At 41.8% G+C, this 18,921-nt stretch overlaps 1 protein-coding gene across 1 annotated transcript; it reads left to right on the top strand.

Moving 5' to 3' along the window:
- The first annotated feature begins 9,253 nt into the window (after positions 1–9,253).
- LOC131244143 (uncharacterized) lies at positions 9,254–15,170 on the top strand. Its single transcript, XM_058243795.1, has 3 exons — positions 9,254–9,440; positions 9,724–10,171; positions 14,549–15,170. Exons 1-3 carry the CDS (start codon positions 9,254–9,256, stop codon positions 15,168–15,170), a joined length of 1,257 nt encoding a protein of 418 aa, XP_058099778.1.
- The last annotated feature ends 3,751 nt before the right edge of the window (positions 15,171–18,921 follow it).

Here is an 18,921-nt window from a genome sequence, read left to right on the forward strand (position 1 = left end):
TTTTAATCTTCCGGTGTTTAAAAATGTTTTATACGTTGAAGGTTTAAAACATAACTTGCTTAGTATATCACAAATATGTGATAATAACCATAATGTTCGGTTTTCTAATCAAAGCTGTGAAATTTTAAACAATAAGGGTTCTGTAATATTAACTGGACATAGAACGTCTGAAAATTGCTATATTATTAGTGAATCCAGCTCATCTAATCAAACATGTTACATGGTCCATACAGACGAGACCGACTTATGGCACAAACGTCTTGGACATGTACATTATCAAAATCTATATCGATTGAGCAAACGAGAACTTGTAAGAGGTTTACCCAAACTTCAGAAATTAGATAAAATAAGTGGTGAGTGCCAGATAGGCAAACAAACAAAGAACTCACACAAAAAGGTGAATTCAAATACCACATCAAGACCACTCGAACTTCTCCACATGGACCTGATAGGACCTACCAGAACGGAAAGTCGTGGTGGTAAAAAGTATATCTTGGTAATAGTTGATGACTTTACCAGATTTACTTGGGTAGTCTTCTTAAGGGATAAATCTGAAACCCTTGAAGAAGTAAGAAAAGTTCTCAAAAGGATTCAAACTGAAAAATCCTCTCAAATCAGTAAAATTCGTAGTGATCATGGATCTGAATTTGAGAATAGCAATTTTGAGAAGTTCTGTACCGACCAAGGAATATTACATGAATTCTCTGCTCCCAAAACTCCACAACAAAATGGAATTGTAGAAAGAAAGAATAGGGTGCTTCAAGAAATGGCTAACGTCATGTTGAATAGCATGAAGCTCTCTAAAAATCTTTGGGCTGAAGCAGTCAACACAGCTTGCTATATTATTAACCGAGTCTACACTAGAAAAGATAATAATAAAACGGCTTACGAATTGTGGTTCAATAAAAAGTCTATCGTTAAATACTTTCGAGTTTTTGGCAGCAAGTGCTATATTTTACGTGATCGTGAAAATTTGGAAAAGTTCGATACGAAGAGTGATGAAGGTATTTTTCTAGGATACTCTTTAAATAGTCGAGCTTATAGAGTTCTGAACAAAAGGACTGGTGTGATTCAAGAATCCATTAATGTTGTCATTGATGATCACTTAAACACACCAATCTCTAATTCATATAATGATGAAGTGCTAATCATTGATAAACCCGATACTTCATCGAATCAGACTGATTCTGAGTTAAGGACTGTTAAAGATCATCCAACCACACAAATTCTTGGAAACCCTCTCACCGGTGTTCGCACCCGTAGACAACTTGAGGATATATGTAATTATGTATGTTTTACATCCCAAATTGAACCATCTAACGTAAAAGAAGCTCTGGCTGATGAAAACTGGATTGTTACGATGCAAGATGAACTCAACCAATTCGTAAGAAATGATGTTTGGTATCTCGTACCAAGACCTAAAGATAAACACATCATTGGAACAAAATGGATTTTCAAAAATAAGTCTGACGAATGTGGAAATATAATTAGAAACAAGGCTAGACTGGTGGTACAAGGTTATACTCAAATTGAAGGGATTGATTTCGATGAAACCTTTGCACCAGTAGCACGTCTTGAATCTATCAGACTATTTATATCCATTGCATGTTTTAGAAAGATAAAGATCTATCAGATGGATGTGAAAAGTGCTTTTCTAAATGGCGATTTACATGAAGAAGTCTATGTTGAACAACCAATGGGATTTGAAGATTTCAAAAATATTGATCATGTATATCGACTTAAAAAGCACTTTATGGATTAAAACAAGCACCTAGGGCATGGTATGAGAAACTAACAAAATTTCTTTTAACTCATAATTTTCAAATGGGATCTGTTGATAAAACTATGTTTGTTAAGAAACATAATGATCATATCCTAATGGTACAGATTTATGTTGATGATATCATTTATGGATCAACTTGTACTGACTTGACTACTGAGTTTGCAGATTTGATGAAATCTCAGTTTGAAATGAGCATGGTTGGGGAATTGACTTATTTCCTTGGATTGCAAGTAAAGCAACAACCTGAAGGAATATTCATTTCTCAATCTAAGTATGCCTTGAATCTAATCAAAAGATTTGGATTTGAGAATGGCAAGAATTTTGAGACTCCTATGAGTACTACCCTGAAACTATCAAAAGACTCTAATGGTAAAAATGTTGACTCAAAACTTTATCGGAGTATGATTGGTAGTTTGTTATATTTAACTGCTAGTAGACCTGATATTTCTCTAAGTGTTGGTATTTGCGCAAGATATCAATCTGATCCAAAAGAATCTCACTTGATTGCTGTCAAGCGAATTATTAGATATGTTGCAAGTACTGTAAATCTTGGTCTCTGGTATCCTCATGAAACCAATGTCCAATTAGCTGGGTACTCGGATGCTGACTGGGCTGGCAATCTAGATGATAGAAAATCAACCAGTGGTTGTTGTTTTTTTATTGGAAATTGTTTAGTTTCCTGGTTTAGTAAGAAACAAAATTCTATATCACTTTCAACAGCTGAAGCTGAGTATATCGCAGCTGGTAATGCGTGTACATAGCTTGTTTGGATGCAACGAATGCTAAGTGATTATGGAATTAAACAGGATTCTATGTTATTACATTGTGATAATTCCAGTCCGATAAATATTTCAAAAAATCCTATTCAGCATTCTCGTACTAAGCACATTGACATTAGATTTCATTATATAAGGGAATTAGTAGAAGAAAATGTTATATCTCTAGAATATATTCCTACAGAAGATCAACGTGCTGATATTTTCACAAAACCTCTTGATAAAAGCAGGTTCAAAAAGATGAAATTTGATCTTGGCATGTGCATTTTAAATTGATAATTTATGCCTTCTTGTATAATATTGTATATATTTGTTAGATTGTATTTCAATTTTTGTAAAAATTTGCAAGTAAATTGAATTTTTGGGGTTTATACGACCAGTCGTGAGTATACACAACCAGTCGTACTACGACCGGTCGTAGATACCCACGACCAGTCGTGGAGCACGGGTTTGACTTCAAATTGGAGATTTTTCACTTTCTTCCTCATTTCTTCTTTCTTCTCCTTGGAGCCGAACTTCGACTCATCGAACCCATCCTTCAAGTTCTTCAAGGTTAGTGTTCCAAATCCATTTTTCTTGAATATTTGTGTCAAGATTGCTTCCTTTTCTCTCTTGAAGCTTTCTATCTTGAAAATCATTGAGATTTGGGGTTTGGGTTGTGAAAATCTGTTTTGAGCAAACCCTCTTCTCAATCCTTTGCAACCTCTTTATTTCTTTAATTCCGTGTTGCAAATGGCTTCTAGAGGAAGAAAAACTACTTCACGTGGTCCTTCTTCTTCCTCCAGATCTACCCCTATATCTAAACGTTATCTTCTTGTTCCCAATGATGATCCATCATTTGTTAGGGACATTAGATCTCATAAGGTTATCGTTGAACATCCTGTTAATGTCAATCACATTGCTCCATTTAACATCCTTCCTATGCTTGAAGCTGTAGGTTGGACTAACTTATTGCATTGGGGTGGGCCTGCATACCGGTCCATTGCCCAATCCATGTTTTCATGTATTAGTGCATTTTCACAGGATAATTTAACTTTCCAAATTTCTACTAGAGAAGGGCCATTTGACGTTGATCGTCATTTAATTTCAGCCCTTATGGAAATTCCTGTGAATGATGAGGGTATTCCATTTCATAACTTAACTGATAAACCCTCAATGGCTGAAAAACGTATGCTAACTAAAGACTTGTGCAATATGGATGTTCAATGGACTCAAAAAGGGAATGCGCTCCCCGCAAGGTATTTGTTACCTAAATACAGAATTCTTCACAGAATCTTTGTGTCTAATCTGTATCCTCGTTCGGGTAATAAATCTGACCTGACTTCTTTTATGGTTTGTGTTATCCATGCTATCTCAAATGGTACTCAGATTTGTTTGCCATCCTTAATCTGTCATTTCATTCTTCAGTTTCGACTCCATCCTGGTCATAGTGACATTCCATTTGCATACTTTATGACTGTATTGGCTACTTATATGTTAGTCGATATGCCTGTTGATGAAGCACCAATCCATCATCTGATCTTCAACAATACAAATATTAATAAGATGAAGTTGGATCTGCTTCCTGAACAAGGTGGTGGTGTTGGTGGTGGTCTTGAAGAAGCTGGTGTTGATATTAATATGGATGACATTTTTGAGGAACTGGATTCTGACTCAGCTAATGATCCAGATTTTGTACCATCTGATGTTGATGCACGTCTGAGTGCATTAGAAGGTAAAGTTGAGAATATAAATGTTAAGTTGGAAAACATGTCTGTTGCTCATGATTTGCAATTCAAGTACATGCGCAAATATCTTAGGCGCTTGAACAAAGGCATGCACCAACTTGATCCTTCTATTCCTGCTCCATCTTTAAGTTCTAGTTCTGACTAGTTTCTATGAGACTTTTTGTATGTAATAACTTTATTACTTAGCTCTTGTTTGCTAGAGTTTGAGTTGGATTTTATGCTGGATATTTGTTCTTAATGTAATATTTCTGCTGGGTATATGTGATGCTATCTTGAGTATCTCTATGACTCTTTTGCTATACTCTATTTCCTCCTCATGTTTACTCTCATTCCTTTATTTAGTTCTCCTTTGTCATATTGTGACAAAAAGGGGGAGAATGGTTTGTTGTTAATGTGATTGTGAGAGGAGTAGCATTGGTTATGTTACTCAGGGGGAGTGGGGTGTCAAGGAGAATATATGTTTGATCTTGTTGAATGATAATGGTTGTGTTTTGTCACTAATTTGACAAAGGGGGAGATTGTAAGTGTTATAGTTTCTATCCCTGTTTGTTGTCAAATTTGTGGTGCCAAAATCACTATTATACTCTGTTATATATAACTTGCATAAGTGAAGCTCTCTCAAGGATCAACATTCATGAATAAGCTAAGCTCACAACATGCACTGCTCACAAGACAAGACTCAAGATCTTGAATAAAGCACTGCTCACAAAACAAGACTCAAGCTGAAAAGAAAGTACAAGGCAAGACTCAAGCTGAAATCAAGACTCAAGTTGAAATTCAAGCTGAACTCAAGACTCAAGCTGAAACTCAAGCCACTTTCAAGATTGAGCTACTTCAAGGTTTAATCTACATCAAGACTTCAAGGCTCATTCTTCATGGTCTCTTGTTTCAATTTCCATACTTCATGATTGAGGTTTGTTTAACCATAGGATGACCTTAGAAGTAGGTCATTTCGGATACATAAGTCGAATGTTATTTTTCATGTGATTGATCTGTTCTTCGACTAGTCCTAGGCCTTCTTCGACTAGTCCTAGACTTGCTTCGACCAGTCTAAGAAATTCCTCGACCAGTCGTAAGTTTGTTACAAATTCCGGATAAAATCTGTTAGCCTTCGACTAGTCCTGGAATCTGTTCGACCAGTCGTAGGAACAGTGTCGACTGATCTTCGACCAGTCGTACATTCTTCGACTCGAAGTCCAGCGAAGATATTCAGGTCCTACGACCAGTCGAAGGAAACCTACGACCAGTCGTAGGTGACCTACGACCAGTCGTAGAACGGTCAAAGCAAATCCCGCCGGATTTTTCAAATATCTGTTAGAGCTTCGACTTGTCGTAGAGCACTCTAGACCAGTCGAAGACCCGATCTTCTCACCTATAAATAGTGCACGAATCTCAGAAGAAATCATCGATTTAATTAAAGTATTCAAGCCAATCTTCGTCGAACTTCTGAGAGATAATTCTGTGCTCCATCTAAGCTAAGTGTGCTTATTTAATATTCTCTTTCCTTAGCTTTATTTAATTGATTTTGTTTCTGCTATTCCAATCTGATTTGATAAGAGGAATTGTTATTCCCTTTCTTTGGAATCAAAATCAATTAAGGCAAGCCCTATTTGGTTTAATTTAAAATCAATTAGAATTAGAACCATTGTAATCGAGTACTGGACATTGAACTTGGACATTTAATCATCTACTTTGATTTGGTTCTACCGGGCTGCTACAATGAAGAAGATTTTCAGGTATTTTACATATTGTAAATTCCTTTCTATTATTTTGGTTTCTTTCAAGATTTGCCAGAAAAATCTTGTTGTATTGGTTATCTGAGGAGAGCCAGGAAAACTCAGAAGTGGGGTTTTTTTTTAATTGTGTAAGCCCACATACAAAGACACAATTGTAAGGGTTTTGGGTGAACCTGGGAAAACCTATTTTTAATGAACGCTAATATCCCCTGTGTGAGGATATTAGGAGTGGAGTAGCTTTTTGTGTGGCTGTTGTATAATAGTTGGTGAACACACAGGCGAACCACTATAATCCCTTGAGTTGTGGTTGATTGATTTATTCTTTTAATCTTTTAATTAATTTTTGTGGGATGTATGTATGGTGGTGAATGTTGTAATTATTTCAAGCTTTGTGAGAATGTTGTAATAGCTTAGAATTTACTTTCTGCTATTCCTTTATAAGCTTGATTTTCAATTTCATTTGAAAGTTGTTCCAGCAAGGTTGCCCTGCCATTTTTATGGTGTATGGCTGTCCCTAGAACAATACATTTTTAATTACAAGTTATTTCATTTCAGTTTGTATTTAATTCTGTATTCCTCTTCGATTTGAGACTTGATACAAAGACCTTTCTAGAAATAAGGTTGTCCTACCATAAACTCTGTTTTTGGTGTAAGGTTGTCCTTAGAACAACGTTTGTATCAACCTCTCAAGATCTGAATTTTGAGGTTATTTTAATTTACTGCATTGTGATTTACTTTGGCTATCATTTCCTTTTATTTCCGCTGTTATTAGTTTTATTTGGCATTGTCCTATTCACCCCCCCTCTAGGACATATAGCTTGGCCTTTTCAAGTGGGACCCACCATCCAGACTTACTGGATGGTGTGGGATTAATACATACATCACAGTGTCCCTCACAGCACCAGCCAGCAATGGACGGTGTGGATGGTACACACATCATGGTGGCCTTCACAGCTGCTGGACATCCGTCCAGCGGCATCCAGATGGACGGCTGATGATGAAACACATACTTCATAGTGTGTCCCACCCAAATGGATGGACAGATGAAACACATGCATCAATGGTGGGGTCCACGACCACATCCAGGTGGCTGGACGGTCATGATAAAACCAATACATCTTGGTGTCCCTCACAGCACCGTCCAGTAATGGACGGTGTGGATGAAAAACACACACATCATGTGGGCTCCACCGTCCTAGCTGGACGGTTGGATGAAACACATAAATCAAGTGGGCCACACGGCATCACAAGAGGGAGAGAGAAAGATAAAAAGAGAGAGGGGGGACGTCGGATGGTGGACGGACCCTGCCACTATGGGCCCCTCTATACATGTATACATCAAGATGGGTCCCACCACAAGTGGGTGCTCAATACACAATAATCAACCCACCTTTGATCTTCTTGGACTCCTCCTCATCTTTACCTCCAAAGGAACAAGGTTTAAGAGTTGGGATGGAGCTTGGTTGGTGGAGATGGGAGGTAGGAAGTGGGTCACACAAAGCTCTCTCATGGAACTTGGATGGTTGCTTGGGAGGAAAATGATAAAGAGATGAGAGAGAGTGGTGATCTAAGGAGAGAGAGGGATGGTGAGTATGGGTGAGGGATGGGTGAAAGGTGATGGGTGTACTTGACATGTATGGGTGGAGAGAGAGAGAGAGAGAGAGTTGACTTTAGGAGTTGCTTTTGGAGATGGGACATGTACTTGATTGGTGGGTTGATGGGACATGCTCTCTTGGGTTTTGCAATGTGCGGCATTTTCCTTGAACTGAACGCAGGCCCACATCTCCTAGCCTAGGTATCACCTTAGTGAGTGAGACACGGCGTCGGAATCGCGGCGACGATGCGGTCGTAAGGGTACAAGTCTTAGGTCAAGCCAACTTGGAATATGGGATACGACTCAGGGTTACGTGTAAATATTATCTACACGTCACTGGTCGCCGGAATTCGACTAAGGGGACCGCGGGAGTCTATGGAACTGTATGGGTTAGGATAAGGCCTCACACATCAAGATCCCACAAGAATGTGGATCAGAGGAGTCGGAAGAATTCCAACTCCTGAGTGAAGAGATTGGGTCGGACACAGATTCTGAACCTAGTCTGGTGGACATCATTGTCATTGGATCAGATGACCCATCAATCTAGTCAGATCCAGCCAATAAGAGCAAAAGGAGGAAGGAACCAAATTGGTTAGCCATTCCCCTTATAGTTGAATCGGCCGGTAAGCCATCCAAGCGTACCGGTCTAAAAAAATGCCAATGTAAAAAAGTAATTGGCATCCCGAACCAAGTCAGGATCAGTCATGGTTTGCAACACTGTCCTGTTTAGGATCCCTTGGAGTAAAAAATAAATCAAAAAACCCCCAAAATTAAAAAGCAATAGATATTTCAGAAATAAAAAAAAAAATCAGATATTTGTCAAAACACCAAAAAACCAAAAACAGTAGAAAACCCTTCAAAACTCACAAACAACAATATGCCACTCACAACACCAGAGTTCAAGGTCGACTCATACGATTTCGATCTAGAGTTAGACTTTGATCTCATGGGTTTGATGAAGCCCAAGATGAGGGAAATGATGACCCAGTTCTTGAACTAGAGGATTCCCTCAAAAAGTTTGAAACAAAGGTACATGTCGTTATGGATGATTTCGAAATTGTAAATTAGGATCACCTGAACTCCCTAGAGAAGTGCGCATCGGTAGATCTTTGCCTCAAGAATACAAGCAGAGGATGATGAAATTCTTAAAGCCGAGATTATCTAACTTTGCTTTCTCCTATGAAGACATGCCTGGACTCGACGAAGAGATGGTAGTATATCACCAACCAATAAAGCATGAAATGAAGCCGGTCAAACAAAAGCTCTAAAGAATGAAGCCAAAATGGGCCCTAAAAGTTCGTGATGAAGTCATCAAGCAATAAATGCAGGATTCTTGGTAGTCTCCAACTACCTAGAGTGGCTCGCAAATATCGTACCAGTCCTAAAGAAAGATGGTAAAGTTAGGATGTGCATCGACTTCTGGGATCTGAACAAAGCAAGTCCGAAAGACGATTTCCCTCTGCCCCACATTGACACACTGGTAGATAATATAGAGGGGCACAAAATCTTCTCATTCATCAAATCAAGATGGCCATTGAAGACCGTGAGAAGACATCCTTTACCACACTGTGAGGAACTTTCTGCTATTAGGTCATGCCATTTGAGTTGAAAAATTGGGTGCAACATATCAGTGAGCCATGACTGCTTTGTGTCATGACATGATAAACAAGGAAATGGAAGTCTTCGTGGATGACATGATCATCAAATCTCACACAATTGAAGGACACTTTGAAGACCTCAAGAAGCTCTTCGATAGATTGGAAAAGTTTAAGCTCTGCCTCAATCTACAAAAAATGCGTCTTCGGTGCAACTGGAGGCAAACTGGTAGGCTTCATCGTTAGTTAAGATAGCATCAGGGTGGACGAAACCAAGATAAAATCTATCATCGAAATGCCATCTCCAAGGACTGAGAAAGAAATTCAGGGTTTCCTCATGTGAATACAGTACATCAGCCGATTCATCGCTCAACTCACACCCATTTGCGAGCCCATATTCAAGCTCCTAAGAAAAAACTCACCAAAAGAATGGAACAACGATTGTCAAGTGGCCTTCAACAAGATCAAGAGGTACCTGCTGAAACAGCCAGTGCTGATGCCACCCACACTAGGTAAACCATTGTTACTCAACATCTCTGTCGCAGTAGAAGCGATCAGGTGCATCCTCAGCCAACATGACGCTTCAGGAAGAAAGGAACAAGTGATCTACTACTTAAGCGAAAGGGTCACCAGCTATGAATCCAAGTATTCTAGCTTAGAGAAAACATGCCTCACTTTGGTCTGGGCAACACAACGGCTTCGACAATACATGATCGCCTATCCAATCCTTCTGCTTGCCTGCATGGACCTGTTAAAATGCATGTTCGAAAAGTCGGCATTAACAAGTAGGATTGCAAAATGGCAACTGCTACTTTCGAAGTTCAACATCACCTATGTCACTCAAAAAGCAATTAAGGGGCAAGCACTGGTTGACCACCTAGCAGCACACTCTCTACCTGATTATCAACCATTGATCTCGACGAGGATATCCTCCTTATCAAGGGAGAAGAAGAAAGGAAGGTAGGTGAGTGGACACTCTTCTTTGACGGAGTTGCTAACTCAAAAGGGAGTGGAGTAGGAGCGATACTCTATTCCTCCAACAATGTCTCGATCCCTATCTCTAGGCGATTGGCATTCAATTGCACTAACAATGTGGCTGAATATAAATCAGGTATCACTAGTCTGAGAAAATCCATCATCCTCTATAAGACCCGTATCCTAGTCCGTACCGTTCTGTAGGCTTCCGCGGTCCTTCCGGTCGAATTCTGGCAATCCTTGACCCATATCTGACGTTTGTGCGCGATCCTAAGCTGGGTCCCACATACCAATGTTGGCTCAATTAGAAACTTATACCTTAGCGACCGCGCCGTCTCCGCAGTTCTAACACCATGACTTGCGCACCGAACCGATACCCAAGCTAGAAGATGTGGGCCGGTATTTATTTCAAAGAAAATGCCGCGTGTTTGCAATCCCAAGAGAATCTCTGCAACATGTTTCCTCTATCAATCAATCAATCCTATCAATGGTCAAGTACATGTCAAGTACACATCACCTCAAACCCATCCCCAAGCAATCCCATAAGTCAAAAGTTCTTACACACCCCATACCCTTCTTACACAATCTACCCCAAAAGTCAACAAAAATCTTACACAAGCCATCCCTCTCTCACATCCATCACACATCTCTCACATCTCCTTACAACCCTCTCTCTCTCCCTCATTTTTCAAGCAACAAATCCCAAGCAAGAGAGGTGCACACGTCCAAGCTCTTCCATGTGAGAGAAAAGTGATTTTGTGTGGTCCTCTTTCCCATCCCAAATCCATCATCCTAGCCATTCAAACCTCATCTTCCACCATCAAAGTGAGACACAAGGAGATTTGCTTTCCAATGGACCAAGAAGATCGAAGGTGGGTGCTTTATAGGATAACTTTTTTTTTCATGTTTTGATGATGGGCCAAGTGAGGCCTACCGATTGATGGTATGGATCTCACTTTGGACCCTAGGTGTGGCCGATGGCCCACCTTGATTCTCATGATCATTCCATAATGGGGCCATTCTCCATGGACCCCATTATGATGTTTACTTTCCTAGCTTGAATAGGGGTCATCTAGACCATTTATTTTAGTGGAGAAGAAATCCCCACCGTTGGATTTTGATTTAATGGGCCCACAGGTATTGGGACCCACTTGATGTATGATCGATTTCAAGGGAGGGCCCATAGTGTCGGGGTCCCTCTATCACGCATGTCCCACTCTCTTTCTCTCTCTCTCCCTCTCTTTTTCATTTTCTTTTCATGTGATGATGATGTGGTTGTGTGGCCCATCAGGATGAACCCCACCATGAGGCATGACTTTTATCGAAGCCATCTATAGTGGGGCCCACTTTATATGTGTTGTACCCACACCATCCATCATGTGGTGGCCCACCTGAGTAGGGCCCACCTCACCTACGTGTGTACCCAACCCGTCCAGCGTCCACGTGAACTAGGAAAAAAACAAATATTAGCTTGTTTCAAGCCTATGGTGTGGCCCACTCATATAGGCCCCACCTTGATATGTGTATTCCATCCACACCGTCTATCCTTTCCCTCAGGCCATTTTAGGCGTTGAGCCAAAAAAATGAAGCTGATTCGAATTCCTGGTGGGCCATAACATAGCAAACGGTGGTTTTCACCATTAAAAATCCACCTGACTTTTTTATACCCCAAAACATATTGAATATTAGCCTTGTTTGGCTTGTATTGAGCTATGGGAAGCAATGGAGGGGTTGGATTCTTCCTATGCGGACCCCACACTCGAAAAACCTCAGAAAAACAAGTTTTTCAAAAAAAAAAAGAAAGAAATAAAGCAGCTGACGCTGCTACTGCCAAAGGCGTGCAGGCAGTGCCTGCGCCAGGCGGGCAGGCGAACGATAGGCAGGGACCGACGGCTCCAGCTGTGGGTCCCACCATGATGTATATTTGTCATCCAACCCGTTCATATGGTGGGCCACTTCCAATAGTGGGCCCCCTCCAAAAATCAACCATATCCAAAGCTCAGGTGGCCCACATCATTGGAAACAGCGGTGATTAAATGTCTGCCATTGAAACCCTTTCTGGGTCACAGAAGTTTTGGATTCAATATGAAATTTATTTTCCTTCCATCTAGGTCAGCGTGACCTTATCAACAGATTGGATGACATACAAACATTATGGTGGGCCCCACGTGGGACCCACTATGGTGTATGTGTTACCCACACCGTCCACCCCGTTGGAGGGTGGGACCACTATGATGTATGTGTTTTTACCCATGCCGTCCAACCATTTGGGTGGGCTGTTGGACGGCAGGGGACCCCACCTGTTTCACCCATGCCTTCCATCTATATGGGATCCACCATGATGCACATGTTGCATCCAAACCGTCTATCCATTTTGAAAGATCATTTTTTTGGCATGAGCATAAGAATAAGACAGATCTAGAGTCATGTGGACCACACTATAGAAACAGTGTTGGATTGAATGTTCACCATTAAAACCTTTGGATTTCAAGGTTGGACAAGTATGATATTTGCTTTCCCTCTAAATCCAGGTCCTTGTGACCTTATGAATAGATTGGACAGGGAATAAATGCTATGGCCGGACTTGGGAATTTTAATGGTGGAAGTCATCATCACCATTTATATTTTGGATATAGCCTATTTGATATACATAGGGCCCAATTGGTGTGGCCCATTTGATACACATAAGACCCATGTGATTAGGCCCATTTTGATGCATTCTAAGGCCCATGGGTTATGGCCCATTGCAATGTACATAAGGCCCATTGGTGCGGCCCATTGATGTGGCCCACTTGATGAATATAAGGCCCATGTGATATGGCCCATTTGATGTATTTAAGGCCCAATGGGATGTACCTAAGGTCCATTGCAATGTGTGATCCCAACATGGTTTAGGTAATGATGTTTATGGCAGGCTATGCCTTGGGAACAATGCTAGTTTGACATCCACATTGTAAGAATAATGTTGGTTAAATGTCCGCATTATGACTCTCCCTAGGGCCCATTGATAGGCCTGTACTTGTTGTGTGTAGGCCATTTAGGCCCATCTGCGTTGTAAGGATAGTTCATTACTTTATAACATGCTTAGTATAATCCCATGACTCATGCCCATACGCATCATATGTATGCTTGATATGAGGAATGTTTGATCATAGCATAAGCCAGTTGGGCTGAGACATTTATGGGACTCCTTATGAGATGGAGTGCCCCACATGATCGCGCGGTACGCGCTGGATTGCTGCATGATTTGACGGTGTGATTCATGCATCTTGCATTTGTGTGTCATGATCATTGTACGCCCTAGTGACATCAGGGTCATGGCTCCACAGGCACATCGTGGATGGTTGTATTAGATACTGAAAATACTTGGTTCTATCACCATGGGCACTTAGGATGTCCTTGGGTGAAAGTCTCAGAACCTTTTTAGTACCAAGAGATGCTCCAACGTCTAGACCGAGTGGATACACGAGCGCTCTAGTGCCGAATACCAGGAGGCCGCATCTCTCACTGTGTTGTGGTCGATTAGAAGGGGGTGTGGCCTTATCCACCCGAGTGAGGGGGCTATAAGTCAGGCTGAGTTTGATTAGCTCGCAAATGAGTCCGCTATCGACGAGCCGGGTAGGTATTGACAGACTACTGGTCAAGCGGATAGTGTGGTCTCTTCCACTTGCTTGACTGTGCAGCTAGGGAGGAGGCAGACAGTGTGAGGTGTATTAGACCCCGGTGATATCTAGAGAGGAACTGTATTGATATGTGTACTTGATGAGGACTAGCATGCTTGCTTTGCATCTCGCATATGACATTTGGCTACATAGGCCTCGCATCGTATGGTCTCGGTATGACCGATAGCATTCATGCCTTGCATCACATAGCTTTGGTACAGCTGATAGCATTCATGGACTTACAACATATTTCCGCATTACTCTGATATTGTACACTTGGCACTTGCCTTGCGCACACACTTACACCACCCTCTAAGCTTTTATAAGCTTATGTACAACGGTTGCATGCAAGTAGCGTTGGATAGCAGCATCGCTGAGGCAGGAGTGTGCATCTGGCTATTTTGGAGTTTTTGATCACCTTGTATTTCCCTTTCTGTATTGTACTTAAAGTTTTTGATATAGTGGATATGTGGTGATGTTGTTTTGTGACTTGGTTATGCTTTTGGTTATGTTCCATTACAAAAGAAAAAAAATTCATACTGAAAATCCACCTTGTTGAATCCCAAGATCGGAATCTGGCATCCGAGTGCCGAGATCAGGGAATGGGGCACTACGGAGGCTGTCGGCGCCGGATTCGGCGATCGGGAATTTTGTGAGCCCGTTTTCCCAGTTTGGGGCGTGACATCCTCAATGTGAAAAGATTGCAAGTCTTTGGAGACACACAACTCATCATCAAGCAGACGAACGGTGAATGGAGGACCAAAGATGAAAAGTTGATCGCCTATCACATCTATCTGGAAAATTTAACTGAAGAATTCGATGAAGTCACATTCTCGTACATGCCCCGAGCTAAAAATCAGTTCACAGACACCCTTGCCTCAATGCTAGAGATTCCTAAGGGAATTTCTGAGTGGGAACTTACCGTAGAGCTTCAAGAGGTGCCCGCCTTCTTCTTTTTGCAAATTGATGAAGCAGAAGCCTCCCCATGCAACCAGCCATGGTATGCAGACATCAGAGAATACCTCGAGCACCAAAAATACCATAAAGGAGTTGCATCAACCGATCGTCGCACCATCCAACGACTGACAGCTCAATTCAAGATCACCGGGGGTATCCTCTATAAGCGATCCTTCAATCAAGTCCTCCTCCGCTGTGTGGATGAAACAGAAGCAGCCAAAATCATGTCAGAAATCCACGAAGGACTGTGTAGCCCACATATGAATGGTCATATGATAGCGAAAAAGATACTACGGCTTGACTATTATTGGCTAACGATGGAGACAGACTGCTGCAAACATGTCAGGAAATGCTTCAAATGTTAGGAGCATGCGAATCAAATCCATGCGCATGCTTTCGAACTATACAATCTGACAACACCATGGCCTTTCTCTATATAGGGCCTTGACATCATCAGGAAAGTCAACCTAAAAGCTTCAAATGGACACGAATACATCCTGGTGGTAGTAGATTACTTTACGAAATGGATAGAGACGACATCCTAAACCACCATCGCAACATCTCATGTGAAAAAGTTTATGAAAAACAACATCATTAGCTGATACGAGATTCCTCATGCCATCATTACAGACAACGGGTCACCGTTCGTCAATAAAAGGATAAGCGAGTTCCTCGAAAAATTTAAAATTCAGTGCCATCGATCGAGTCCCTACCGCCCTCAGATGAATGGTGGGGTCGAAGCTGCAAACAAGACAATTGCTCGAATATTGGAGAAAAAGATTAAGACATATCGCAACTGGTTGAAAATGCTCCCATACGCACTCTGGGCTTATTGGACGTCTGTACAGTCTACTACAGGCATAGCTCCTTTCGAACTCACATTTGGAATGGAGGCGATACTACCAGTCGAAGTTGAAATCCTATCGCTTCGATTATTATTGGAAAAGGAAATCAAGGAATGTGAGTGGCAACAAACAAGATACGATCAACTACACCTGGCAAATGAAAAGCGCATGCGCGCACTAAGACACTCACAATGCTACTAAAGGAGGATCGCACGGGCATACAACAAGAGAGTCCAGAAGACTAGCTTCAAAATTAGCGACATGGTTATAAAGCTCATTCTACCACCACATTTGCCAAACCCTAGAGGAAAGTTCATACCCTCATGGGATGGACCACTGATTATTCGAGAAGTACTTCCAGGAGGCACCCTTCGGCTTACCAACCTGAGGGGAGAAGAACTTTCAAAGCCCATCAACACCGACAATGTGAAAACCTATCATGGGTAACCATACCTAAACTTTGCCAATGATTACAATCATAAAACTGAGGTAAAAAAAAAAAAAACGCCTACCATTCCTTCCTCATACAAGTTCAAAACAAAAAGGAGAAAAAACATATAGCTCAAAAACAAAAAAGGAGAGAAATGAAAATAGTTTTTAAAAAAAATAAAAATCCTACAAAACCATCCCACTTTCCCTGACAAAATAATCTAACTGAAATAAATAGCTTGCAATTATAATCAGAGACAAAGGTGGGAAGGTAGCCAATCAGCTGGCAATGAAGGAAATCTCCTCACCTCTCTTAGTACTCAAAAATAAAAGAAGGAAATAACATGCCTAAGCAAGAAGGGCAAGTTGAAAACCCGAAAGGGTGGCTCGAGCAAAAACAGCGGGCATGTAGCGGACTTGGTGAAAACCTGAAAAGGCGCAAATGATAAAAAGAGCACAGCTGCCAAGGGGTAGGTAAGAGCAAAAATCCTAGACTTGGTGAAAATCTAAAAGAACGTCACGGGCAAAAAGTTAACGAAAAGCCGGTCGTAGCGAAAACTTGAGAAGGTGCTACGGGTAAAAATGACAAAAAAAAGTGCAAGTACAAGAGAAGTCAAGGCAACGATCGAAGTGAGGAAACACAAGGAAAAGATAAATCCTGGATCGAGAATTCTATTAAGACTCTACTCGAACTCAAGGGGCATGATCCTAGTATGCACTATTCTTAAGGAATCGAGATCTCTACTAAACAACTCAGAATGCCTGAATCGACGTGGGTTGAGTCTAATTTTCTGATCTCATCATCTAAAGCACAAATCCAAACACAAACATACACTGACAAGCTATGGCACAAAAAAAAATATTCGGTATACAAAAATGCACTATTTTTCTACAAAATAAAAAAATACATAAAAACGGTAGCCAGCAGAGTAAAAAACTGCCTAATAAGCCTCCCTCTCCTCCCTCATACATTGATAATCGCTGCCTAAGTCTATCAACCTCCATGCACAGGTAGAAGACCTCATCTCTCTCCAACCGGTGGGATGCTATCATGCTCTCATCATATCGCCGCCCCACCGCCAGACGACGAGCCATGTCCTCACAGGCATGCCGAAGCACGGAAAGCTCAGATAAGAGGAGGTCATGTGTAGCTAACAGGAACGAAGGATCAATGAAAGGCCTCTCTTCAGATGCTTCAAAAGAGTCATCAACCCCTGAAGAGGACAAAAAGGAATCTCCTAGGATGTCTCTATCAACCTCATTATCTGCCAGGTGCCAACCAAGAACCTAGTGATACAGTGACTGCTCGGCAACCCACCGCTGATATGGCACTATCGCCAAAGGAGGAGCCCAAGACTCGAATTCCAATACAGTTGCATCCAAATAACCCTGCCACGAAGACTGGACTTGCTGGCAAAGAGCCAACATACCCAGAGGGAAAGGAGCATGCCCGAATCCTAAGAAAGAAAAGGCAGGCATGTCCTACCAGAAGCCAAGCTGCCGAAGGAATCGAATCGGATGATAAGAGTAATAACCTCGGAAGCCCAGCAGGAGCAGAGGAGTACAAGTGACACTGTAAATCAAAGGCACCTGATAAAGCCACGAAGCCTCCTAGCTAACCTCCCATCCTCGAAGCTCAGAAAACATGAGGCGGTAAAGGGACTTAATGGCCTCGGCACCAAGAGGGAGCCCATCTAAGAGCAAAGACAGGACATCAGTACGATGAGAATCAGGTAAAGAGAGGGGAGAAGTTATAAACAGGTGTTCCCACAACCACACCTAAAAAGAAAAAAGATCATACATAAAACCAAATAACGAAAAAAGGGGAGGAAAGAAGGATATAGAACAGAAGTCCCTGGAGGAAAGAGCAGCACCCCCTGAGGATGCGAGTCTGCCCAAGCGAACACTCCGACAAACCCAGGAAAAGATCTGCTAGCACCACTGGAACGATACTCTGGTGAGAGAGGATGAGGTAAAAAGCATCGAAAAGAACTGTCAGAGATGACTGCCACCATCCTGAGAAGAGTAGCTCTGCCAGAACACAAAATATCAGTGCATTCAAGCGCTGAAGCTGAGGAGCAGATCCATCGCCTCCATGAGCAGACAAGCATCGATCATATAAGAGCTCAAGGGTGAACTCACCAATACCACCCTCGACTGTAGGAAGAGCTGCCAAGAAACCAAACGAAGGCTCAAAATTTGAAGATCACACCCGATGGGATGGAGGAAGATAAGGCCCTTGGGAGAAAGGGAGGCCAGTCAGACGAGACAACTCCTCCAAAGGAGGACCTAAATCTAGGTTGTTAAAGGAAAACAAGTTCAGCGCCGAAACCCAGTCATAAGATGCAGCACTCAGCAATCGCCAATCCAGGCAAACTCAGTGAAGGTGCAGGACCTCTCTAAATCTCAGAAGATGCAGCTCGCAACTCTCAGAGGCGGTCAAGCTATCTATCCAGACTTGCAATCTCTCTGAAAAGGTACTGCGTTGCTACAGGAGACAGGTACGAACTGGCGCACCCTTGACAATCTGGAGACCGGGATCAACTGATGAATCATCAAAAATAGGCATCCCCTTGTCCAAAAAGTCAAGCTCATGGTGACGAAAGAAGCCCGATGCTCCCATAGCCTCACGAAAGTGTGTTCTGAAAAGCAGCAACAGGTGGACCAGAGTCACCCATAATCATTACATCTGGAGCTGTCAGAAAAGTACCTGCCCTAGGCATCGCAATGACAAGGCCACTCCAGTACAAAGAACTATTAGGACCACCACCCATCACAACCTCGTAACCCATGCCAAAAATCATACCCAAACCATCAATGTGGGACCCACCATCCATCTCAT

Source organism: Magnolia sinica, chromosome 4 (genome assembly GCF_029962835.1).
Source record: "Magnolia sinica isolate HGM2019 chromosome 4, MsV1, whole genome shotgun sequence".
Lineage (NCBI taxonomy): Eukaryota > Viridiplantae > Streptophyta > Magnoliopsida > Magnoliales > Magnoliaceae > Magnolia > Magnolia sinica.